Source organism: Neovison vison, chromosome 12 (genome assembly GCF_020171115.1).
Source record: "Neovison vison isolate M4711 chromosome 12, ASM_NN_V1, whole genome shotgun sequence".
NCBI lineage: Eukaryota > Metazoa > Chordata > Mammalia > Carnivora > Mustelidae > Neogale > Neogale vison.
The window spans coordinates 17,643,667-17,668,829 of NC_058102.1; the positions used below are offsets into that span (position 1 = coordinate 17,643,667).

At 42.0% G+C, this 25,163-nt stretch overlaps 1 protein-coding gene across 4 annotated transcripts; it reads left to right on the forward strand.

The window, feature by feature from the left end:
• The first annotated feature begins 5,288 nt into the window (after positions 1-5,288).
• Positions 5,289-23,551, forward strand: NFYB (nuclear transcription factor Y subunit beta). Of its 4 annotated transcripts, none has more exons than XM_044227158.1 (8): positions 5,289-5,330; positions 9,476-9,562; positions 15,810-15,903; positions 17,310-17,440; positions 19,572-19,769; positions 21,275-21,356; positions 22,284-22,363; positions 23,099-23,551. In XM_044227158.1, the coding sequence occupies exons 2-8, from the start codon at positions 9,557-9,559 to the stop codon at positions 23,129-23,131; spliced, it is 624 nt and encodes a 207-aa protein (XP_044083093.1). In that variant the 5' UTR covers positions 5,289-5,330; positions 9,476-9,556; the 3' UTR covers positions 23,132-23,551. The 4 variants fall into 4 exon arrangements, with proteins under 4 accessions (XP_044083093.1, XP_044083090.1, XP_044083091.1 ...); XM_044227155.1 differs by lacking the exon at positions 5,289-5,330 and adding an exon at positions 6,769-6,896; XM_044227156.1 differs by lacking the exon at positions 5,289-5,330 and adding an exon at positions 7,593-7,725.
• Positions 23,552-25,163: the final 1,612 nt, after the last annotated feature.

Genomic DNA, 25,163 nt, shown 5'->3' on the forward strand with positions numbered 1-25,163 from the left:
GGCAAGGAAAGATGGCGGAAAGAGCAGATTCATTTACTTATTTTAGAGAGAGCACAGGAGCAGGGTTTGGGGGAGGGGAAGAAGGAGAGGGAGCAAAGCAGACTTCCTGCTGAGTGTGAAGTCCCACATGGGGCTCCATGCCTGGACCCTGAGATCAAGACCTGAGTGGAACACTCAACCGCCCAAATGCCCGGAAGGGTAAGAACATCTCAAAGGCTGCCAATGCCTGCTGACTGATAATTGCTTTCTAGAAAACTTCTCATCCTCTGTGGATGGGAACACTCATCTCACCACGTCTTCATCATCTTTGTTGTAAAATTCTTTGCTCATTTGAAAGATTTCTTTTTCTTTCAGTTTGCATTTGAGGGTAAGCCTTCCCCCTCCAGACAAGTTTATTAGCCATTTGTATTTTTTCTCTTGTGAGTTTTCTATTTTATGTCCTGTACTTTTTTTTTTTTAAAGATTTTTATTTATTTATCTGACAGAGAGAGAGACAGTGAGAGAGGAAACATAAGCAGGGGGAGTGGGAGAGGGAGAAGTAGGCTTCCTGCTGAGCAGGGAGCCCGATGTGGGGCTCAGGATCCTGGGATCATGACCTGAGCCGAAGGCAGACGCTTAACCAACTGAGCCAGCCAGGCACCCTATATTTATTTATCTATTGAAGATTTAGGGCTTTTCTCATGAATTTGTATGTGTTTCACACATAAAGATATTAACAATGGCCAGAATTTGGGGGGGGGGTAATGGTTTTACTGAGATATCATCTATAGACACCAATCAATTTTAGAACATCTTCATCACCTCAGAAAGAAACTCCACACCCTATAACTACCACTTCTTACTTTCTCCTCCCCCTTCCATCCCGAAGGGCCCACTAGTCAAATTTCGGTCTCAGTGGATTTGCCTACTCTGGTGATAGATATATTTATTTATTTACTTATTTAATATTTATTTATTTATTTGTTTGTTTGACAGAGATCACAAATAGGCAGAGAGGCAGAGAGAGGCAGGCAGGGCAGGGGGAGCAGGCTCCCTGCTGAGCAGAGAGCCTGATGTGGGGTTTGATCCCAAAACCCTGAGATCATGACCTGAGCGGAAGGCAGAGGCTTTAACCCACTCAGCCACCCAGTTGCCCCTATATTTATTTTGTTTTTTAAAATATTTATTTATTTATTTGAGAGAGAGAGAGAGAGAGAGAGAGAGACCATGTGGGGGGAGGGGCAGAAGGAGGGAATCTCAAGCAGACTCCCCGCTGAGCAGCGAGCCAGAGTTGCCACTTGATCTCACGACCCCGAGATCACAATCCCAGCCAAACCGGAGAGTCAGATGCTCAGCCAACTGAGCCCTGGAGGCGCCCCTATTCTGGGCATTGAATGTGAATAAAATGACCTACTCTGTGATCTTGTGTCTGGTTTCTTTCCCTTTAATAATGTTTTCAAGGTTCATTCATGCTGGAGCACGTATCTGAACTTCACTCCTTTCTGTGGCTGAATAATGTTTCATCGTATGGATAGACCACACTCTGTTTATCCATTCATCACTGGATGGACTTTTGAGTTATTTCTGTTTCTGGCTATGTGAATAATACTGCTATGAAACTTCATGTATGAGTTTTTGTGCAGATATATATTTTTTCACTTTCCTTGGGTGTATACCTAGGAATTAGAATTGTGGGGTCAGTTGGTAATTCTATGTTGAACTGTTTGAGGAACAGCCAGACCCTTTCCCCCAATGGCTGCCGGTACTGTACTTCTGCCAGCAGCGTAGGAGGGCTCTGATTTCTCCCCATCCTCAACAACACTTGCTACTGTTTATCTTTCTTATTATCGCTAAACTAATGAGTCTGAAGTAGTATCTTATTATGGTTTTCATGTGGATTTCCCTTACAGTCAATGCTGTTGAGCATCTTTTCACGTGCTGTCGGCCATCTGTATATCTTCTCAGAGAAATGTCAGTTCAGATCCTGTGAATCGGAAGGATTTTAATGGAGTGATTGGTACCAGAAGGAGCCTGCAATGGGGCGAGACCGAGACAGAGTGGTAGATTTGGGACTTGGTTCCCCTGCATCCAGCTGTGTGATTTCTGGGTTTCTGCAGCTCTTTGCCTGTTTGCAAGTCTTTTAGATGGTGATAATAATAACCCCTATTTCATGAGGTCATTGCGGGGCTGACATGAGACAACAACACATGTAGGATTTTGCAGAGCACCTGATGCACTGAAAACACAAAATGAATGGGAGCTCTTCTCATGGTTTGTAAAAGTAACATGATATGGACTGTGTTTCAGGAAGATTAATCTGGGCATGCTGTTATAGTAGATTAAAGAGAGATTGCAGACAGGGTCGCCAGTACAGAGGAGACCCAACAGTTGAAGCAAAAGGATGTTTTCTGGGCTTCTTTCCCTATTAAAGACAAGATTTCCTCTAGACCATGGCCTGAGCAGCCCTAGAAACAAGAGATCTTGTTGGTTTCTCAGGTTGATCAAAGATATTTTCAAAACCATTTAATTAACTCACTAGTCCAGGGGGAAATAGTGATGAGTATGTTTTGAATATTTTGATTAACACTTCATAATAACTTGAAGAACTTTAAATATGTTTATGAACTGTTTCTCCAGAGAGAGATGACGTATCAGGCTTTAGTAATTTCAGGGTCATTTACATTATCAATTAAAATACAGCTTTATCCAATGCCTGCTCATGCATTCAGTTCTATCCTGGGACCTATAGAGCTCCCAGTACGTGCCAGGCACTGTTCTAGCACTATGTATACAGTGGTGAACACAAGGTCTTTGCTCTCAAAGAGTTCATATCTTAATAAGGTGAAATATTAAAAATCTATTCAGTCAACAAATATTTACTGAGTACCTACTATGTGCTCGGGATGCATTGGTGAACAAAATGAGCAAAAATCCTTGTCCTCATAGAACTTACTTTCTAATGGGAAGCAATAGAAAATAAGCCATTAGCAAAATAAGTGAGGAAACTCTATAGTTTGTAAAAGGTGGTAAGTATCATTAGAAAAGAAAATAAAGCAGTTAGGGGAGAGTGAGGCTAGGGAGCCAGAATTGGGACTTTTAGATCAGGGTCGGCCTCATTGAGAAATGGATAGAGCTGAGAGCATGAGCTATGTGGATGTCTGAGAGAAGAAGGTACCAGGCAGATGGCACGTAAATGCAAAGGTCGTGAGGCAGGAGCATTCCTACTAGAAATAAGGAGGAGAAGGGGAGTGAGCAAAGGAAAAAGTAAAAGTTAGAGGGAGAGTGGAGAGGGGATAGATCATAGATCCCATAGGGCCTTGCCCAGTGAAAAGGCCACCATTCATTTCTGAAAGAAACAAATAAAAAGTGCAGAATATATTTCTTGCTAAGCAAAGAACAGCCGCATTGTAAGACAGAGCCTGTGAACAATGAAATCTGTGATCTTACGTGGTGTTTTGGAAAGTGTGGGTTCAGAGATTCCCACTTTTTGAAGCTGGACTGTTTGGGGAATGAGTCGACCTTTTTAGCTAAGGAAGCAGGATTACTGGAGTGTGGCTGTCGCTGATTGGCTGACTTTCTGAAGCCGGTCGCCGGTCGCCGTGTGAGAGGTTGTCCCTGATTGTTGAAAAGATTCTGGTTGTTACTACGACCCAAGAACAATTAATCGTTTCCTTTGTTCAACTTAGAATGAACACACTTGTCACCCTCCGCTTTGCAAGCCCACCCTAAAAGCTTTGTCCTTTACTCTGAGGGAACCCGGGGAGGTACTGGAGGATTTCTGAGCAGAAGCTTGAATGGATCTCATTTACATTTTCAGAGAATCACTCTGGCTGCTGTGTAGGCAAGGGGGGTAGCAGGAAGACAAGTTAGAAGGTCACTGCCGGGGCACCTGAGTGGCTCAGTGCCTTCGGCTCAGGTCATGATCTCAGGGTCCTGGGATTGAGGCCCGCATCGGGCTCTCTGCTCGGTGGGGAGCCTGCTTCCTCCTCTCTCTCTGCCTGCTTGTGATCTCTCTCTGTCAAATAAATAAATAAAGTCTTAAAAAAAAAAAAAAAAAGGTCACTGCCGTCATCCTGGCAAGAGGAGATACGGCTTGAACCATGGTGGTAGTCATGGGGGAAAATGGGAAGGGCCCGCATTTTGGATATATTTACAGACCATAAATAAACAAGACAATCCAGTTCGGCTGAGTAGATTGGCGTGAAGAGAACAGTGTTTACCTTCACATGAGGTGACATGACTAGATGACATTACAGAGTAACCAGGTGGGGCTACTTTAGGAGGGGTGAGGGAAAGCCTCTTTGAAGAATAAGACCTCAAAGATGAAAAGGAGCCAGTTAAGACCTTAAGACAAGAGCCATGTGTGTGTGTGTGTGGCAGAGCCAAGACCAGAGTGTGTTGAAGGTGGGAGGGGGTAAGGATGGAGGCGTAAGTGGGGGAGGGAGAGAAAAGCAGAAGCCAGATCCTTCCAGGCCTCGACTTCAGAGAACGGACAGAGAAGAAAGGGGCGAGAATAGAATCAGGAAGTTGGAAACAGAGACCATTCATTCTATACTAGACGCTACCATCACAGAAATTCTATGAGGCCTCATTAAAGTCATAAAGTAAAATCCAACCCGGAAGTCTTCCTTGTGCCAAGGATCCTGCTTTGTTGTTTGCCGAATTATGGCTCATATAAATAATGGTATAAGTTAAGGGGCAGCTATGATGTGTGGACCAGTAAAAGAGACAATCACTGATCCTCTAACCTGTAATGAAAAGTCTAGATTAGCCTAGAAGCAATAAAATATCTGAACAGTCAAGAGAAAAAAAGGAAAGTCTGGATTAGTCTAGATAATGTCTTTCCACAACTAAACTGTGATACATCTCTTCCATCACGTGATCATGAAAAATGGGGGTAACACTTGCTGGGGGGCTTCCTGAATGCAGGTGTAAAGGGCACAGAGAACACAGGTTGTCAAGCCGGCGTGACCTGGGATTCAGCAGCAGAGGGGCATGGACTAGGTAGGTCCCTGTCTTCTAGAGTTAGGGCCCCAGAGTAAGGAGAGTGCTTTATCCGCCGTTGCCGCCCTGAGGCTCCTGACACAGCCCTTGATAAACAGTGGGAGCTGACGAACCTTGTTGTTGCATCAGAACTGAGCATGTCTGTTAGATCAACAGTACTGAAATAAGAGCATGTGAACTCAGGAAAAGCAGTCATCGTGCAGCGTTTGGTTCATCATCCAGTGTGTGGATTAGTCATACATCTCTCAATCCTACTACTTCCTTTTTTTATATTTCCTGTCTTTGAGCACATCATTTCACTCTGAAAACTCCACTTGCATGGGTCATCATCAAGGGAGAGGTCCAAGGTAGGCCAGTTTTACCCCTTTATAGCAAATGACAGTTATTTTTTTTTTTTAAAGTTTGATGGAGATTGAAATTCATATCATATAAAGATCTTAAGATAGGAGGCCAACTTTTTTTTTCTTTTTAGGGTTTTCTTTGAGAATTTTCTTTAATTCCAAACAATCCTAAGAAGTAGCGAGCAACTATCAGTCTCATTACAGAGGTGAGGAAACTGCAAGGGAGGGGCAAAGAAATGCGGCCAGGGTCGTCAAACAGTACGAGGGGAGCTGGAATTCAAGTCAGGGTGTCTGATTGCACAGTGGCATTGCTACTTAACTCCTCTTGGAATAACTCGGAGGCTTTCACTTGTCATTGCTTCCTTATTTGCTCTTGAAATGTTAAAATATGCGGAGAAACAGTAGGAGCTCTATAAATAAAACATGGCTATATATTTTTAAATGATTAAAGCTGGAAAGTTTAATGTGGCACCGGGCCACTTGTTTAGTGGAAGTAAAGGGAACGCGATTGCCGGCTCCCGTTGCAGAAATCCTGACGCCCTTTGCAGCGCGCGGCGGTGTCTGGCTCACAGCCCGTCATCTGTGATGGTCGCAGCCCGGGGAAGTCTGACCCACACTGCAGTCAGGAAAAGCCAGCGGGAGTGCCTGGCTGCAGAGGCAAGAACAGGGCATGGAGTCTTGCGGCCCAAATAATCATCTGGTTGGGAAAAGCCACATCTCAGGTAGCGACTGTTGTGGGGGCGGGGCGGGGGCGCAGCAGGGGGACAGGAAACGCAACATTTTAAATTCAGGGTGAAGGCTGGCTCGTCCGACCAACCTGTTAAACCTGAAGGAGAGGGCTGTATCTTTAGAGGAAATCTGAACAACGAACATCGGAGCTCCGGGACCGAGAGGGAGCCGTTGTGCGTTTGGCAACGTTTACAGGCACACAAGGAAAACACGAGGTGCTGAAGGCATTCCAGGAGGGAGCCGTCATTCAAATCCACCCGGGAGCTCGAGTGTCGCCCTGGCGGGCGGTTTCTGCCCTTGGTTTCCCCTTCTAAAAAATCGCCGGGCGGGTGAGACGCTTTCACGTGGGGGAGGGAAGCCTGAGAAATCACGCCTCGCGGAGGCCCGGGAAAACACCGTGGGAAGAAAACCCGCATAGACCTCAAGAGCGTGCCCGAGTCCCGGCCCTGGGAAGCCCCCGCCGAGCACAGAGGCCGCCCGCCGCCCCGCGTAGCCTCCGCAGGAGCCGCCCGCCGCTCACCGCGGCCCGCAGCCCGCAGCCCGCAGCCCGCAGCCCGCAGCCTACTCTGCAGGTTCTCGCCGCCGCGGCCGCTCGGCACACCCGGCGGAGGCGGGGCGGGGCGGGGCCGCGGCCGGGGGCGGGGCAGGGGCGGGGCCGCGGCGGGCGGGCACGCGGGAGGCGCGGAGGGAGGGTGTCGCGCCGAGGGAAGCGGCCCGCGGCGGAGGGAGGGGAGGCCGAGTCCTGGAAGCGGAGCTCCGCGCTGGGACTGGTTCCTTCGCAGCCATTTTCTGTCCAACCAAACAGCCGATTGGAGACGGGAGCCAACCAGGGCTGCATTGGAGGTTTGTGTCTCGCTTCGGCCAATGATCGCTCCTAAACCGACTCCACTTTAGCTCGAATGAAATGTCCGTCTCCTCCCGGCGCCGTCCCCGCCGCCAACGCTGCCGCGGCCGGGGCCACTCGCCTCCCTCCCGCCCGCCCTCCCGCCCGGGGCCGGGGCCGGGGCCGGGGCCGGGCCGGCGCCTGCGAGGCCGCTCCCGCTGCGGGCCCGGCCGGGGAGCGGGCGCGGGGCCGCGGCGCGGCTCTTTGTGCTCCGGGCCGACGAGCGGCGGGACTCGGGCCAGGCCGCCTCCTGCTCGCCGCCGCCGAGCTCCGGGCCCGAGGCCGAGGAGGGGGCGCCGGGGCCCCCTCGGGCCCCCTCTCGGCGGCGCCCCGCCCGGCTCCATTTTGTGCGGGCAGCCGAGCGGGGGGCACTGGCCCGGACCCCGGTTCCGACCCTGCGCCCTTGGCCGGGCTGCCGCGCGGAGTCCCCGGGGGCGCCCCCCTCCCGCCCGCTCTCCCGCCAGCCGGCCCGCGGGGGCATGGCAGGGCCGGGCCGCTTTGTCTGCCCCGGCGCCCCGAGCGGGCGGGAGGGCGGCCGGCAGGCGTTGGGCGCGGGCCCGGGGCCTGGGCGGGCGAGTCGGGGGATGCGCGCCAGGGGCGGTCGCCCCGCACCGGCGGGACTGACAGTCGGCCGGGCCGGGCGGTGGGGCCGGGGCCAGCCCGCGCACCTTCGTGGGGAGGAAGCCAGGTCCCCGGGAGGAAGGAGTGGATTTGGTTTCCCCGCAGTCTGGCTTACACGTAAAGAATGCAGCCATCTGGCGGCTTGCGGTCCCTGGACTTGCCCCGAAGGTGGGAAGGAAGCCTTTCGGATTGGACTAAGGTTTTAATCTTCGGTGGGAGGCGGGGAGGATCTGCCGGGCCTGAGGAGCACTAGTCTTCGAGAACAAAGAATTACGGAGCACCCACAAGTCGTAATCTTGGCCAAAGTACTGTAACAAGATCATTTAAACAAGGTTAGGTAGCCTACGACCTTAAAAAAAAATAGCATCCCACTAACCCGCATGGACTCCACGGTGCCCTGGTTCGTGCCACGAATCCCTGGGGTGGTTTGGGCTTTCTTAGTACGGAAACTAATCGGCAAAATAAAGTGGTAAGATAAACTGATCGATATAAGTGGCATTAATAAATAAGGGTTTTATTTGTAAAGTATTGAAAGTTTAACCAGAATTCCTTAAAAGGCGATTATTCCTTCCCCGCACTGCTCCTGTAGCTTAATTTAAGGATTCTATTGATGCAAAACTCTGGTTGTTGATGCCAAAGAATGGAGGGTGGAGGAAGGGTCTGCTGCTTTTCTTGGATACAAATTTGCATTTCTTCAAACATTAAACAGATGTATGCATTCCCTTGAGCTTTCACATAGATCATAACCTGCCTTTAGGAAAATATATACCATGAGGTGACAGTGCTTATCTTTAATATATTGACTCTAAATATATACCGAGTCAACTATTTGGGTGAGAGAGTGTGGTGAGGTGTGCCCCCCTCCCCCAAGCAAAATACATAAATGTATATAGCTCCATTTTAAGTGTACTGAGGATTTTCTTTTTCAAAGACATCCTTTTAAAAAAAAAACGCTTCTAGCCACAAGGAAGGAATCTTCTGGGCAGTTTTGGGGTTAGAAAGAGGACAATATTTAAAAAAGAAATCAGACATTGCTTTTTAGATTATAGCAGAGTAGACAATGTCAGCCAGTCTTTGCTGCCTGGACTGACATTTAAAAAATTCAGTTCGTGGCTACACTTTTTTTTTCTTCTGTTTACTAGATTTCATGCTTGAATGCATTGCATTATTTTCTCTTCCTTTTAAAATTAACACTGAAAGAATATGTTTTTGTTTTGCCCCTCCCCCCAATATAATTGCTTCACTTGAAAAAAGGGAAAAGAGCAAATGAGAAATGGAGATTGTAACATTGTAATTGATACCAATTTATTCAGCTATTTATGCCTTACAGTGAAAATGAAGTGCTATTCAGATGCAGTTTTAGTCCAAAATGGTGGTGCTTTAAAATGGTAAATAAAGGTCCTAATTGATTGTGTTCCATGTATGTTATCCGGGCAGCATGTATCTTCTTTTCAGTATCATCCGAGGTGTTTAATTTAAAACCATTGTATTCTGAGATATTCTTTTCCCCTTTTGAGCTTTTTGGACTCCCTAAATATCACTCTAAAATATTAAGAAAATCACTGAAAAATTAAGTTGGGATGTTTGTGTCTTGGGTGTTAATATTTTGAAGAATTTAGATGTGTAAAAATTTTTGTCTCGTGCATATAATTTGGGGTATTGTGACAAATATTTATGATTAACGTGACTAAATTCAGGGTTATGTTAGGAAAGCAGTTCCTCCCTGCCGTAGAATTAACTTTTTTGCCAGGTCTCCAAAATATAGCTGCCAATTTAAGAAACCTTTATTGGGCGCCTGCTTTTTTGCACTCTGTTGAATAAGAATAGTAGGTGAAATTATATACGCTTTTTAAATTTTTACTAGGAAGAAAGCCTGTAGGCAGTACGTTGTTACTACTAATAGATGTTTATCTTCTAGGTTGAAGTTGGGCGAAGATTAGCCCTCCTTTTAGAAAGGTGTTCCTGAACACCGCTGACAACACGGTTCTGACAGTATTTCATGACGGTAAGTATGTCGTACCATTTTGGTTGTTAACTAGATTTGAACAATAATTAGCTGGAAATAAAATTATACCTAATGTCTCACTGGAGATCCCAAGCAGAATGAATGTCCTTCAAGTCTAGACAGACAGTACGTCCACTCACTCATTCCTGTTGCATCTTTCTTTTTAGGGACTTGCATGTATTGTTTCCTGTGGGCCCCTAAGTGCTGTGGAGACTACAAGATAAAAAGCTTGTCCCAGCTCTTAAGAGGCTGTCTGTTTTGCTAGAAGGGCTTCAGTGGAACTGAATGCTTAGAGGACAATTGTGCAGGGAATGGAACATGTTAGTTCTAAGGGTAGCAGAGATGAAAAGACCAGTGGTGTGGTAGGCCTGGGTAGTTGTGACTGTCTTGGACTTAGCCTTGAAGGATAAGTGGGATTTGGATAGTGGACGGTATCACCGAAAGCAAAAGCCTGAAGGCAGGGATGAGTAACTGATGTTTAGGGGCATGGGGAGTAGATTTGCATCATCCAAGTGGAGATTTCATAGGATAATTTAGTGCGAGATACCACTTTTCCTGTCTGGATACTTAGTTCTGAATCTGCTACTATATTTGTGATGTCAGGCATGTTACAACTTCCTTGAGCCATGACTCATGCCTCAGCCCTAAAATAAAAGAGCTGTACCTGGTGATCCTTAAATAAGGCACATTCTAGCACTAAGATTTTTATCAGCCCTGAAGATAGAGTTGGAAACAAGTTTAGTTAAGTGGGGGATCCACTCATGAAAAGCCGTGGAAAAACTAGGTTTGGATTTGATGCTGAAGACTTTTAGAATGTTCCAGGGTCAGGCGCTATAGAAACGGTATTCGAGTGAGATCCGTCTTAAAACAATATGTACCCTGGTAGGTTTGATAGTAATGCAGTGGCAGGAGAGAAAGGAAGGGCATATCCAGGAAACTTATTATAAGAAGTGGAACTTGGAGGAGACAGAAGAATCTAAGATGATGTTGGTGTAATTAGCCTGGGAGGATGGGATCACAGTAGCTAGAAAACAGATGAGGAGCTCTCAGCTACTGCCTCCTTGCAGGACACGGGAGGGTGAGTTTCAGTTTCCAAAATCTTAAGTTGGCAGCGATGGGCTATCAGATATGTTCTACGGGCATGGCTCACTGGAGTGGCAGGCAGGGTATGGTTGTAGATTTAGGACTTCCAAGCATAGAAGTGGTATTTCATGAGTTCATTAAAAGAGTAAGGGAAGAAACAGGAAAGGATAACCTTGGGTGAAACTAACAACTGGGCTGTGGGGAGAAAAAAATAAACCGGGAAAAGGATATTGTTCAAAATCAAGGGAGAAGAGAATTTCACGAGTAAGTGTGGGGTCCTCAGTGGCCAGCACTACTAACAACAGCCAAGTGGGAATGAAGGCAAGATTAGTGGCAACTTCCGAGAGCGGGTTCAGCATCCTGGTGGGGTGGAGAAGCGCCGCCAGGGAGCTGCAGTAGGAATGCAGCGCTGCGTGAGGACCGTCGGGGTGACCGTGATCGCTAGCCAAGGCTGTGGCGTGGAATCTCGGTTTTCCAGGGCTGGGTGTACTTCTGTGTGTTCAGTGAGGGAGCATGAGCGTGTTGAAGAAAGAGCGAAGCAGCTGGTCTGAAGATCCATTAGAGGGAAGGAATCTTCGTGTCACTTCTTATCCTCAAAGAGATAAAAAGGAATTGGTCCAGAGAACAGGTGAAAGGGGTTATGTGAGAGAGAAAAACCATGCCTGGAAAGAAGGGTGAGCACTGTATTTGAAGAGACAAAAATAATATTAGGTTATGTTTGTTGAGTTCGTATTATGTATCATACACTTTGCTAAGTGCTTTTTATATAATAACTTCTCATAGCAACTCCATCTTAAAAATGGGGAAGCTGAAGCACTAAGAGGACAGTAAGTAAAGACATACAGCTCGTAAGTGGGGAGCCCAGCCTCAACCTGGGTGGTCTGCCCAAAGGGCCCATGATTGCTCTTGATCCTGAACCCCAAACCAGGTGTATAGCTTATATCCCACAGATAATGTCCTGGCTTGCAACTTTATATGTTTTTAATATACAGTCATTAGACCTGGAATTTAGAGAGGCCAAAGTATAGATTTAGGCTTATGGACTATAGGAAAAACTATTAGGAACAAATACTGTAAAGTACTTGGCATCGGAGACTCTGGATTTAAATCCCATTTACTCTGCCACCTTTGGCAAGTCATTAGCCTTCAATAACCTCAATTTTCTCATCTGCTTCACAGGGTCATGAACAGTGCTGGAGATATTTAGAAAGTGCTCAATAAATGTTAAACATCTTAAAGAGGGAACTATTTCCCGCATTTGCAACAAATTATTAGTGTAATTTAAATACTGCTACATCACCAAATTATTGTGTTAGCCAGCCGACCATTGATTTCACATAATATTTTAGAAAACAATATCAGTTCAGCTAAGTAAACAGAATAGTCAGTCACATTAGTTTAATGGGATTGAACTACTCTTTGTCCGTAGTTACCAGTTTTCTTGGATCTAATGATTGGCTCTTTTACCCATTGTCTTGTCGCTCTCCTGCATGCCCTTCCCTCTTTGCTGTCTGGATAAGGCCCAGCACTTTAGCTTCCCTCCTCTTTCCCCAGCTGCAGATGTGTCATGACTGTGCCCCTGCACATTTGTGGTCACTGGCTCCAGCTCGGCTCTCGGTGCCCAGTGCTCCCATTCCCTGCCTTTCCCGTTCTCTATCTCTGCAGCTGCAAGAAGCCCAGCAGCGTCCCCTCGGTCCTTCCTCTGGTTCATTTTCACTCAGTCACCACGTCTGTTGATTTGACCTCCTGCAAGGCTCTTTCCTCTGCTCCCCTTGATCTCCACTGCTGTTGTCCTGGACCTATCTGGGGAATGAATGTTCATCATCTTGCCTGAATTCATGCTGACTACAGCTTCATGGTCCTTCGTGGTCTTCTGCCCTCATTCTTGCTCCTCCATTTCTACACTGGACTGAAGCCAGAATTTTAGCAGAACTGTGCAAATCGGACTCCCCTTTGATTTGCTCTTGTCCACAAGGCACCGCTTCATCTAGCCTCTTGTTAGTTCATTCTAGTCCACCAGTAGTAGATTTCTTTTTCCTTTGCCTGGAACATTCTTTTCCCATTCTTCCTTGCCTGGCTGATTTCTATCTTTTCATCTATTTAAATGTCATTTCCTGAGACTGCTTCCTTGACTTCCCAGACTCACTTGTGGCCCCTTTTGCAATAAGCTCTCAAAGCATATAACAAAACACCTTTGTTTTCCTTAGCACTTGGCACTAGTAATTAGTTATTGTAATTATTTAATAGCTATATATAATATTTACTGTGTACTCCTGTTATACTATGCGGAGTCTTTCCATGGTGAGTCCTGTCTTCATTTCACTTGCTCAAGGTCTCATGGCAAGTAAGTAGGAAGGAATTCAAACCAGGTGATAGGATTCCAGAGCCTGTGTCTTGGAAGTATTAATAGACTACACTCTCCATCCCTTTCCCCTACCACTAGTTTACATAATACTTGTCTTCCCTGCAAGATGAGGACAGAGATCTTGTCTATGTTGTTGACTAGGCTACATCCCCAGCACATAGCACGGACCTGATAAATACCAGGTGCTTACTTGGTAAGTAGTTGTTGACTGGTTTACTTAAAATCTCCAGTCTATTTTGAATATTTTTATAGGAAGTTTAGATCTTGAAAAAGCCTCTGGGATGTATCTAGCAAGTACCTCTGCCTCATATCCCCACTCATAGTATATATATGTGAATGGCTAGCAGATTGTAAGCATCAAAGATGAGGCTGGATTTGTTACCAGGTATCTTGGTGATTCAGAGAAGGGGACACTCATTTTGGGCTTGCAGAATAGGGTAAATCAGAAAGATTTCAGGAGAGTGGGAGAACACTGGGATTAAAGTATGGGGCAGGATTTTAAGGTAGAAAGATAGGAAGACAGGTGTGACGAAATGACAGAAGAGCTACGGCTTGCAGACCCAGAGACACACACAGCTAAGTCTGCAACGTGCTGCTCATTCTCAAGAAGGGCGGGTTGGATCACCATCTACCGAGTACACAGCTCTTTAGCAGGTTCCTTTTCTTTCCATTCTGACAACTCTGAAATACTTTCAGAAGTATTTTTTAGAAGACTGAGGTTTAGAGGCTAATGCTGTGAATCCAAATGATAATCTTGCTAGTAATTCCAGTGTATGACAAGAAAATGTGATTTAAACTTTTTGCCTTTACTACTTTTTTCATGTTATATTTATAAATTAATTGATCCCCCAGACAGATGCCCCCTGCCCCACCCCAACAAAGATTTGTTTCCAGTTGTAGGTTCTTTCTCCTAAACTGTCATCTCCCTAATCTCCCTTAGGGCATTATAAAAACTAGTTAATTCACAGTTATCGTAATTGAGCTTTCTTTCATGGCTAATAAATCCATCATCCTATCTATTAAAGACCATTCTCGGGCACGTGGGTGGCTCAGTGGGTTAAGCTTCTGCCTTAGGCTCAGGTCATTATCTCAAGGTCCTGGGTTAGAGTCCGGCATCGGGCTCTCTGCTCAGCAGGGAGCCTGCTTCCCCCTTTCTCTCTGCCTACTTGTGATCTCTATCTCTCTCTCTCTCTCTCTCTCTGACAAATAAATAAAATCGTAAAAAAAAAAAAAAAAGACCATTCTCCTAGTATCTTGTTAGCATTTTAAGATTAAAATAGCATTTTACTTTTGGGTACTGTTTCACATTAGCTGTTTAATATGGGGAAGGTGATACTATTTCCATTTTGTATAGAAACACATTTAATGGGTAGTGATGCTGTTTTCAGGGATCAGCAGGAAAGTCAGAATCAAAGCTCACTGACCATCGTTTACTACCTTTTAGAAGCCACTATGAAGTATCAATAAATAGGTACCTTGTATTTGTGCAAATTATTTAAAGTAGGTGAACTCTGTTCTCTAGCCCCTTAGAAAACTACACAGATTATGGAAATGTATCTTTATCTACAATTAAATTAAACACCAGTCAATAGACGTATCAAAGAATTATCATGTCATTGAAGACTTGGAAACCCGCGTGCTATTTTACAAGTAGATGAAAATCCAACAGAGCCGGGAAACATGATGTGGCACACAAGGACTTAAATAGTGCAGTTAATAACATTAAACTTGTTATCAATGTCCTGGCCCTGATAAACATGTGGGATCAAGTGTCTCTTGATTTGGACTGAAAGCATGTATAGATCGTACTTAATTTTTCCTATGCTTTTTATTCAGGTAATGCATTTACAATTTTTCCACCCACAGATAGCTAGTCCCTTATTGTTTTGAATAGTATTATTTGCAAAGTGGAAAGATTTCCAGGGTTTGCCATGTTGGTGAAATGGACTGAGGACCGTTTAGGGCTTATGGTGCAGTTTTCTCTAGGTTTTCCCTCTTAGAATTCTTTTAGCTCTGAGCAAACTTAATTAAGCAGGCTTCTTTTAAAAACAGTCATTTTAATTCTCATTTTTGTCTACGGTTATAATTTTACTGTCTTCTTATGCAGATCCCCAGTCTCCCTGACCACCCTCTCCCCTTTTCTTTTTTCTTTAAAGAATCTGAAGTTTGAGGGAGGGGGCAGGAGGGGGGAATTGTGGAGTAGAATTAGAGCTGTTCCCAGGAGGGTGTGCTTCCAGGTTGTGTGGTCCCAGAGTTGTCCCAGGAATGTGTATGCTTCTCATGCCAAACAGCAGTTTGAACCAAGACATTGCCCCTTGTGGAACTTCTGTGAGACAGCAGAGAAGGTCCGCACAAGAGCAAAAGGATTCGCCTAGGACTATCCGGCTGTGGCGGGAGAGTGGAAAGTGATGGGAATCAGTGACTTTAGGTGACTACTAAGCTGACTTTGGCTTTGGTTGTCACTCCAGGGACAAGCTAGGTTGTAAGTCAGCGTTGTCTGCACTCTATGTGAGGATTATGCAATTGCAAAGAAAGAGGTGTGTGTTTTAGATTCATTTCCTTGTTTTGCTTCCCTGTTGGTCTTCATGCTTCTCACCTACGGAGAGTAGACAGGGGCATTTTGAAACATTGGAAAATTATCGAAAGGTTTCCAAATCAAGAGATATAAATGTTATCTTTTAGTAAGCTTAACGCCTTGAAAACTAATTGACCCATCCTGTGACAGTTTATGAGTATCGAATTTATTAGGTTTTTTCAGACGTTTTATTGAAGAGTATTGCAAAACGTCTTTCCTCCTAGATGGATGGGGACAGTGCTACGACAGACGCTTCTCAACTGGGCATCTCTGCGGACTACATCGGAGGAAGCCACTACGTCATACAGCCGCATGACGGTGAGAGAGCCGCGATTCAAGACATTCCCTGGACAAACAACATAGTGGAAATTATAATAATGTGATGTTCCAGGTTACTTTTGTCTTTACGGGAAAATGAGCAATCTTGTGTCAAAGTTCAGTGATAGTCTAAAACAAGGCTGTTTTTATTAGAATAGTCAGCAAAAGAGTGATGAGTTCTGGAAAAGAATTCTAGAAGAGAGTTCTAGAGAAGTATTTTTTGGGGGCACCTGGGTGGCATCCGACTCTTGATATCAGCTCAGATCTTGATCTCAGAGCTGTGAGTTCAAGCCCTTCATTGGGCTCCATGCTGGATGTGGAGCCTACTTTAAAAGAAAAAGTATGCTTTTTTGGGAGTAAGTGGGGGAGGGGGCAGAGGGAGGGACTGGCAAGCAGGCCCCATGCCCAGCACAGGGCCCTATGCAGACTCTGAGATCAAGACCTGAGCTGATATAAAGAGTTGGATGTTTAACTGACTGAGCCACCCAGGTGCCCCTTAAGATACAGTTTTTGGTAGGCAGTTGGGGGTGGGTGATTAGTTACTTCATCCTGAAACAGATACAGGTAAAAATGTAACTTGAAAAAAAAAATGTAACTTGAATCAGCTTAAGTGCCTAGAAAGAGTACATATTACTTAGAGAATACTGCATTTAGTTTAAAAAGGCTGTTACTGGTACTGTGAAAGCTGCAGTTACATCTGAGTCTATATAATTCAAGGATTCACTTTTTGCAAGAACGTCAGATCAGTGCTATAGCTTTGTTCAAAAAGTTAGTACATAGTATTAATCCAGTTGGCTCAGTAGTGTTCAAGTCCACTTTTTCCATTCTGTGTAAACTTGGCTTTGTATAATATAACCTCGTAATCTGGCGATATGCAAGGAACTATAGGTCATAGTCTATAAATTTGCTAGCTAAGTTATGTAACAAATACTTGTGAGTAATTCTTCTGTGGAAGATGCTATACCGAGTTCTAGGAAGTACACAGAGTTGATCCCTGGCCTAAGGTAGCCGTTATCTAAGAGGGAGCCGTTATCTAAGAGAGAAATAAAAAGAATTACAAAATGTGTCAGGAAAGACATGGAGAAGCACTTTGTGATATTTTGTGAAAGGAGAGATCACTTCTGAAGGTGCTGTGGAGATGTTTTTGAGCTTTTTTGCGAACGGGTAGGTAACATTTTATTAGGCAGAGTTGGGGATCAAAGGATTTGAGGCAGTGGGTTTGAAACTAATGAGTAGATTCAGTTATGGCTGTGACAGAATTATGAAAAGAGCTGCTATCCTCCTCCCTAAAAATGATTAGGAAATGAACAGGATGGTTCTCACCTTAGATCATTTTAGGTAGTCTTCTCTATCTTGAAGTAAAGATGATGAGAAACTTTAAACCTAAGTCATTTTTATTTCCTTAGATACTGAGGACAGCATGAATGATCATGAAGACACAAATGGTTCAAAAGAAAGTTTCAGAGAACAAGATATCTATCTTCCGATTGCAAATGTTGCAAGGATAATGAAAAATGCCATACCTCAAACGGGAAAGGTAATGCGGAGGAGACATTTAACGGGGTTTATTTTTCCAGGGGAGGGGGGAGCAGACACCTACGTGAGTGTGTAGTTCTGAGCACGGTCAGCTATTGATTTCAGCCGTTCAGCCTTCCCCAGGTCCAGCAGCTCTTTCCGCCCTACATGTTACTGAGCAGGACTCCATGTGCGGTGTCCCTGCCCCCACATGAAGCAAATAAAATAGAATGAACCATCTCTTGAAAAACAGGTGCATTATCAGAACTATCAGGTTTGGGCATATGGAGTTGCGACTTCTATAATGTTGCAGCAAAATTGGGTCATTTTGGACTGATATGGAGAAAATCCTTAGATTTGGAAGCAACTATTTTTATATAATCATAAATATTAATGTATATTTAAATTTAACTGGCATTTTTTTTAAGTAGTTCTGTCTTGAGACAGACAGTCATATAGACAGTTATTTTTAACAACTTTAAAAAAACTTGTCTCTCTACTCATCACTTGGTCTGAATTAGAAGCACTTTTTTTATATATTGTATTTCATAATAAACTTTTTTCTCATTGTAGCTTATGAAGTGCTTACGAAAGTAATAAAGCTCACAAAGAAGTGTAGTATTAGGCAAAGCCTATAAGTTCCAGTATGAGAGGCCCTCCTTATGCTTTGAGGGGAAATAAAGCACACTGCTGATTACGGTTTCTGTTGCTAGCCCTGTGCTGCCCTGTACCTCAGGCCACGGGCCCCACATGGTTCTTGAGCACTTGAAATGTGGCGAGTCTGAATTAAGATGTGCTGTATATGTAAAACAGAACTTCAGATTGTACAGGCTTAGTATGAAAAAAATAATTAAAATACCTCAGTTTTAAAATGGATTCTCTGGGTGCCTGGGTGGCTCAGTTGGTTTTAATTGGCTGCCTTTGGCTCAGGTCATGATCTCAGGGTTCTGGGATCGAGTCCCACATTGGGCTTCCTGCTTCTCCCTCTCCCTCTACTCCTCCTCCCTGCTCGTGCTCTCTCAAATAAATAAATAAAATCTTAAAAAAAAAAAAATCCATTTTATCCTCTGTTTAAATGATAATATTTTGGAAATGTTGGGCTGAATAAAATATATTAAAATTAATTTTACCTTTTTATTTAAAAGATTATTTGTTTATTTATTTGACAGACAGAGATCACAAGCAGGCAGAGAGGCCGGCAGAGAGAGGAGGAAGCAGGCTCCCTGCTGAGCAGAGAGCCCAATGTGGGGCTCAATCCCAGGACTCTGGGATCATGACCTGAGCTGAAGGCAGAGGCTTGAACCCACTGAGGCACCCAGATGCCCCAATTTCACCTTCTTAAAAACCTAGCTACTAGAAAACGTAAAGTCACACATACAGCTAGCATACTATTATATTATCTTGCCTGCAGCTCTTGTTTACTTTTCTCCAGGTTGTAAATAGGCATGGAGGTAGAAGACAGCATGCTTCAGCAAGCATTTTTGTTGTTCTGTTAGAAGTGGCTTTGCAATTGCATGCTTTAATTCATTAGATTAATTAATTAATTCATTAATTCTTTTAATTCTTAAAAGAAGAATTGCTTTTAAAATGAAGTGGCAGGTGTGTGCTGCTTTTCTAATAACCTCAAAACCTGTACCTGACACTTGGTATCTTCAGTAATAAAAATGTCACCAGATGTCATTATTTCATTCTCCTGTAAACCTTACATGAATTCAGTGTTTTGTCTTTTAAAAATTTTCTGGTGTCCTTATTTGTGGAAATGCTAGGGCAGAGGAGTGATATCTGAGTCTAGCCCACTGTAGACTACATATACCATGGGTCTGATTTTCTTGGGGCATTTGCTTAGTAAGATTTCATCTTTATGGGATGGTAGGGACATCCAGTGATTGCTTTTTTACCTAAATTATACCTGTTTTCGGAGAAGAGTTGTCAAAGCTTCTCTTACTGGTATTCGAGTTTTTATTCTTACTCCAAGGGTTGGAATTTTGATAGCACACATTGTGTCAATGTAATTAGCATATTATTTCAGAGATGAGATGTTACCAGCCACAAACTGAAATTCGTATTCTTCTGAATAGCTTTTTATTTTTGCAGGTTGTTAGGAACGGGATGGTGATAGTTCCTGCAAATTTACCTGTGATTTTTCTCTTCAGATTGCAAAAGATGCCAAAGAATGTGTTCAAGAATGTGTAAGTGAGTTCATCAGCTTTATAACATCTGAAGCAAGTGAAAGATGCCATCAAGAGAAACGGAAAACAATCAATGGAGAAGATATTCTCTTTGCCATGTCGACCTTAGGCTTTGACAGTTATGTAGAACCTCTAAAATTATACCTTCAGAAATTCAGAGAGGTAAGTAGAATGCCTTCCATTGTGCTTTTAAGAAACTAAGATATACTAGTCACTTTAACTTTTTAAATGTATCATTTATCAGAAGAAGTATGTAATCATTTAGATTACTGTATTTAAATAGCATGTCCTTTCTTTTTCCCTTTGTTACTGATGACATCATAGTTGTATAATGATTGAGAGCCTGGACTCTGGATTCCAGCCACCTGAGGCTGAGTCCCAGTTCCACCACATGAGACCTTGGGCAGATTACTTAAATATGTGAAGCCTTGGTTTCCTGGTCTGTAAAGTTGGGTTAGTAATAATACCTATCTCCCAGGGTTACTGAGAAATAAAATAACCTATGTACAGCCCTTAGCTTGGCATGTAGTGAGCACTCTGTGATGGTAACACATGCTGTGGTTATCGTTCATTTAAAAGAGGTAGCTCCTCAAAGCTTGGGGCCTTCTAGATAAGAAAAAGGGAATTCTAACTGTGTCCCTTTCTTATTAAATTCTGCATTTCCTTTTGGGTTTATCTTTGCCCATTGTATGAATTTTGTGAAAATAAATTGAGATCAGTGTATTTATTTCCACACTCCAACTTGATATAGGATTCACATTGGTTTCAAAATACTTCCTTAGTAGCTTTAATGTTAGAATCCTATTGAATTAGTGTTGTATATATCGTCAAATGATTAAAGTAGGAAGAGAATGTATAAATTCTTCACAGTACTTTTTCAAATCTTTTGCATCATAGAATCTTAGAGTGAATGGACGGAAACCTAGAGCTCTTTGGTCCAACCTGTAATTTTGATTTAGGAATTTATTTATTTATTTATTTATTTATTTATTTTTAAGATTTTATTTTATTTATTTGAGAGAGAGAGACAGTGAGAGAGAGCATGAGCGAGGAGAAGGTCAGAGGGAGAAGCAGACTCCCCATGGAGCTGGGAGCCTGATGTGGGACTCGATCCCGGGACTCCAGGATCACGCCCTGAGCCGGAGGCAGTCATTTAACCAACTGCGCCACCCAGGCGTCCCTTGATTTAGGAATTTAAAACTTTAAACTTGCTGTTATAGGACTGCCCATTTGGCTCAGAGCCATATATGTGTGTGTGTATATATATATATGTATATGTATATGTATATATAGTTAAGAGATAATTTGGATCATTTATAGTAGATTTTTGAGCTGAATATTTATAGTATTTTGCAGACTACTTCATCTGTAAGTAGACTTCTATTTTCCTTTTGATGTATTTTGGAATTAGAATAATTTATTTTTATCCATAAATATTTTAGATTTTCTAGGTCATTACTAACACTGTCTTGTGATGATTACTGCTTATATAAAAAGTTAGCATTTTGAAGGGCCTCTTCATATGTAATTAACCAGAAGTGTAAATAAATACTCTGTGCAGTGTTTGTAATAATAGAAGCTCCTAATTTTAGGAAATAAGCATTTTCATCTAGAAAACAGTATCTTTTGAATACCAGTGATTACTTTTTTGATTTTTCCTTCTCCAGGCTATGAAAGGAGAGAAAGGAATTGGTGGAACAGTCACAGCTACAGATGGACTAAGTGAAGAACTCACAGAGGAGGCATTTAGTAAGCAGTGTTATGATACATTTATGCAACTAAATTTGTTCATATAATTCATGTAGTTAGCAGTTATTAATACTAAATGTAATGGTACTTTTGGAATATCAGCCCTGAGTATTTTGACACAGCACTATTTTGAATAGTTCTTATTAGTTCATGCCCTTATGTTTGAAGTCAGTGAGGGATAAGCGTAGAAATTTAAATTCTGCAGATGTTAGTCTTTCAGCCATAGTTCTGATTTCCATAGCCCCTAGTTTTTGGTTTATGATTCACATGAGATAGGAATGTTGAGAATTATAGCTTGTAATGTAAAATCTTGCGATTGAAATTAATTTGAACTGAAGGGTGTTTAAAGAAACTGAATAGGGGTGCCTGGCTGGCTCCATTGGAGGAGCGTATGACTCTTGATTTTGGGGTTGTGAGTTTGGGCCCCATGTTGGGTGTAGAGATTACTTAAAAATAAAAAATCTTCAAAAAAAAAAAAAGAATATTGTCATATTGATTAAATAAAAAGTCTGTGGTGATTCTGTTTCTCATTTAAAATTTATAGATATATATTTTGTATTTCTTGTACATAAAATACATGCTGCTTAGTTCCTGTAAGTGTTGCTCCCAGCTAAGCCTCATGGTATAGGTCTGCTTATGAATTAGAAACCCCATCCAGTCTCTGCAGATTTGTACACATGGGCAGTCAGCTAAGTATATTTTAGAGAAATGAAGATTCAGAAAATTGAACACTTGAAGTAGGAAAAATGTGGTTTTTAGGGTGCTTTTTTTTTTTAAATGCTAAATTTGAGGGTTTATGATTTTGTTCAAGATGATTTTGATTAGTGACAGAATTGTCATTAGACTTGCATGGCGTGACTTTTGGGTTCAGACCCACAGAGGAGATGCGATTCTTTTCCTGGTTTAACTTTTTTTTTGGTCTTCTAGCTAACCAGTTACCAGCTGGCTTAATAACTGCAGATGGTCAACAACAAAATGTTATGGTTTATACAACGTCGTATCAACAGGTAAAATACAACTTTCTTTGTAGCTTAAATTATTTAAAAAATTGATTGTACCTGTTGATTTTTATCACAGGTAGTTAATTTCAGCACATCACAGTTGACCCTTGAACAACATGGGTTTGAACTGCACTGGTCCACTTAAGTGCAGAGTTTTTACAGTACCATAGGTGTGGTTTTCTCTTCCTTATGATTTTCTTAATAACATTTACTTTTCTCTAGTGTTGTTGTAAGAATACAGTATATAATACATATACAAAATATGTGTTTATTGACTGTTTATGTTCTGGGTAAGGCTTCTGGTCAACAGTAGGCTGTTAAGTTTTTGGAGGGGTCAGAAGTTATGTGAGGATTTTCAGTTGTGCAGAGTTTGGCACCCCTAACCCCTGTGTTGTTCAAGGACCTGACTGTATTATTACTAAGGACCCGATAAAGAAGGTTGTTAGAAATTGCTTTCTCAAAATACGTAATTGTGTATTCTCTTACTGATTAAAAATGGTACAATAGGTACACACATACTCATATTTGCATAGATTTCTAGGAAGATGCCTAAGAAATTATTAAGTAGCTCCCTTGGGCAGACAGAATGGAGATTTGGAGTGGGAAGTAGACTTATTTTTCATTGTCTCTTGTTTTTACTCTTTGAATGTTTATAATATGTTATTTTTAAAATAATATATATTTTGTTTTAAAAATATATTTTTTCTTTAATTCTGCTCAATTTAAATTTTCTGACCTTAGATTTCTGGTGTTCAACAAATTCAGTTTTCATGATCGGAAGAAATGATGGCATGGGGAGTGGAGAGAAGGGAAAGAGTCTGTACGATTCTGGAAACAGAGACATTAAGAAGGAAGTGACTGGGGAAACGATGTCTCTTTGTATATTAAATAGCTGTAATGTAGCTTCCTGATGCTTGACTAATTGAGGTGTTAATTCTGACTTGAGAATCTTTTTCATGAATGATTTTAAAGAAAAATTTGGATTTTAAAGGTATTAAAATATTTTTGTTTTGTACGAGAGTTTGTTGCTCTGTATGACTCCTGTATGCATTGTATATTGCAATTTATTACTGTCAGAGATTTGTAGACAGTTTCTTATTTTCATATTGAATCATGTTACTTTTGTAATTCAAGTAAGCAGCTGGGTTAATTCATGATGTTTGCCCTTTTAATAAAATATAAGGGTAGAGTTCATTTTGAATGCAAGTTGCCTTTATTATACATTTGAGTTTGTCTTGGTTATATAATACCTTGCATGGTAACCTAGCTAGATTTTTAGCATTTGCCATATTTATTAAAATTAATTTTTTGTAAAACATACATAGCTTAAGCAGCACCATTTTTAAAAAATGTAATTGAAAAATTAAGTGTGAATGCAGAAGCAAACATTGTCTGCCCTATTAAACTTGGTGCCCAGTAACAGTGTTTACACTGTTCATTGTGCCTGTTAAGATAGTTTTAGTTTATTGGGGCTTTTGTTAAGACCAGATTTGTTTCTGAGTTAATTATGAGTGTTGGAATTCATTTAAGTTTAATGTAGTCCTACTGCTCTTGAAATGGTGCCCTTTTCATTTTTATATGATTTTTTCCAAAGCATATCTTCAAATACTATAGTATCCTCTTCCAGAAGAGGAATTTTATAGTCTGATGGTAAGTGTCCTCATTTTACCTTTTTAATTGAAGTGTCAAGTTTCCTAATTATACTGTGGGAACCCAGAAATATCAGAGATCATGGTGTGTATACAGAACTTTCTCGGCATGGGTGAGTGAATGCAGTGGAGGACAGAGTGAATGCTGCGAATGGTGTGAAACAGAAGCCCCAACTTCTAGTGTGCTGTCTTGATCTTTGCAATAAACTAAACTTAGATAATGTAACTTTGTATAATTTAGTAGTATGTACTTGGGTTGTTCCTTTTTTAAAGTGAGGATTTGTATTTTCTCATCTATTCTTTTTGGTGGTAATTAACCTGAGTGTTGTTTTGGTTTTTTAAATATCAACAATTGCTATTGTATAGTTTGCCTAAAAGACAATTTAAATGTCATCTTGGAAGGACACTCAAATTTATAAAATAGAAGCAATTTCATAGATGCAGGCTGAACAGAAATATTTTACCTTGCCAGAAGGAGACTGGGGGCACATCTGGGCTAATCTGAGGTTAGTAACTCCCTCACTACCTTCCCATTTAAAAAATAATCTTCATTACAGAAAACTCAAATAGGCAAAAAAGGGGAGGGTTTTAAGCAAAATCAACTATCATCCTATTGTGCTGAAATAACCAATGTTAATATTTTGGTAAATATCATTTGTCCGTTTACTTTGCTAAATATGTATATTTTTATAAAAATGGGCTCATACTTGCATACTGTTTTGTAACCTGCTTTTTTCACTTAATAATATATTGTAAACATCTTTCCCAGGTCATTACATAGTCTTTTATTTTTATTCATTTGTTATTCTGTTGTATGGCTGAACCATAATTTATTTAATCCTCTACTGGACACTTTGACTATATGCATCTTTTCATAGTTATAAAACAACACTTCCCTGAATCTTGTGTACATCCATGACTGTTTTCTTAAAATAAATTCTTAGAAGTGAATTGCTAAGTTAACAGATACACAAAATTTTAAGGCTTTTGGTATTTCCACGTTAGTGTGCTTCTGAAGTAGTTTCCATTCGATCCAGGCAATATATCGGTATAGAACTGATAATCTTTATCAGATTCTTTCTCTAAAAGTAAAGATTGGGTTATGTTTAATTATCAAGGTATTAGACAACTTTAAGATTTATATCAATATAAATCAA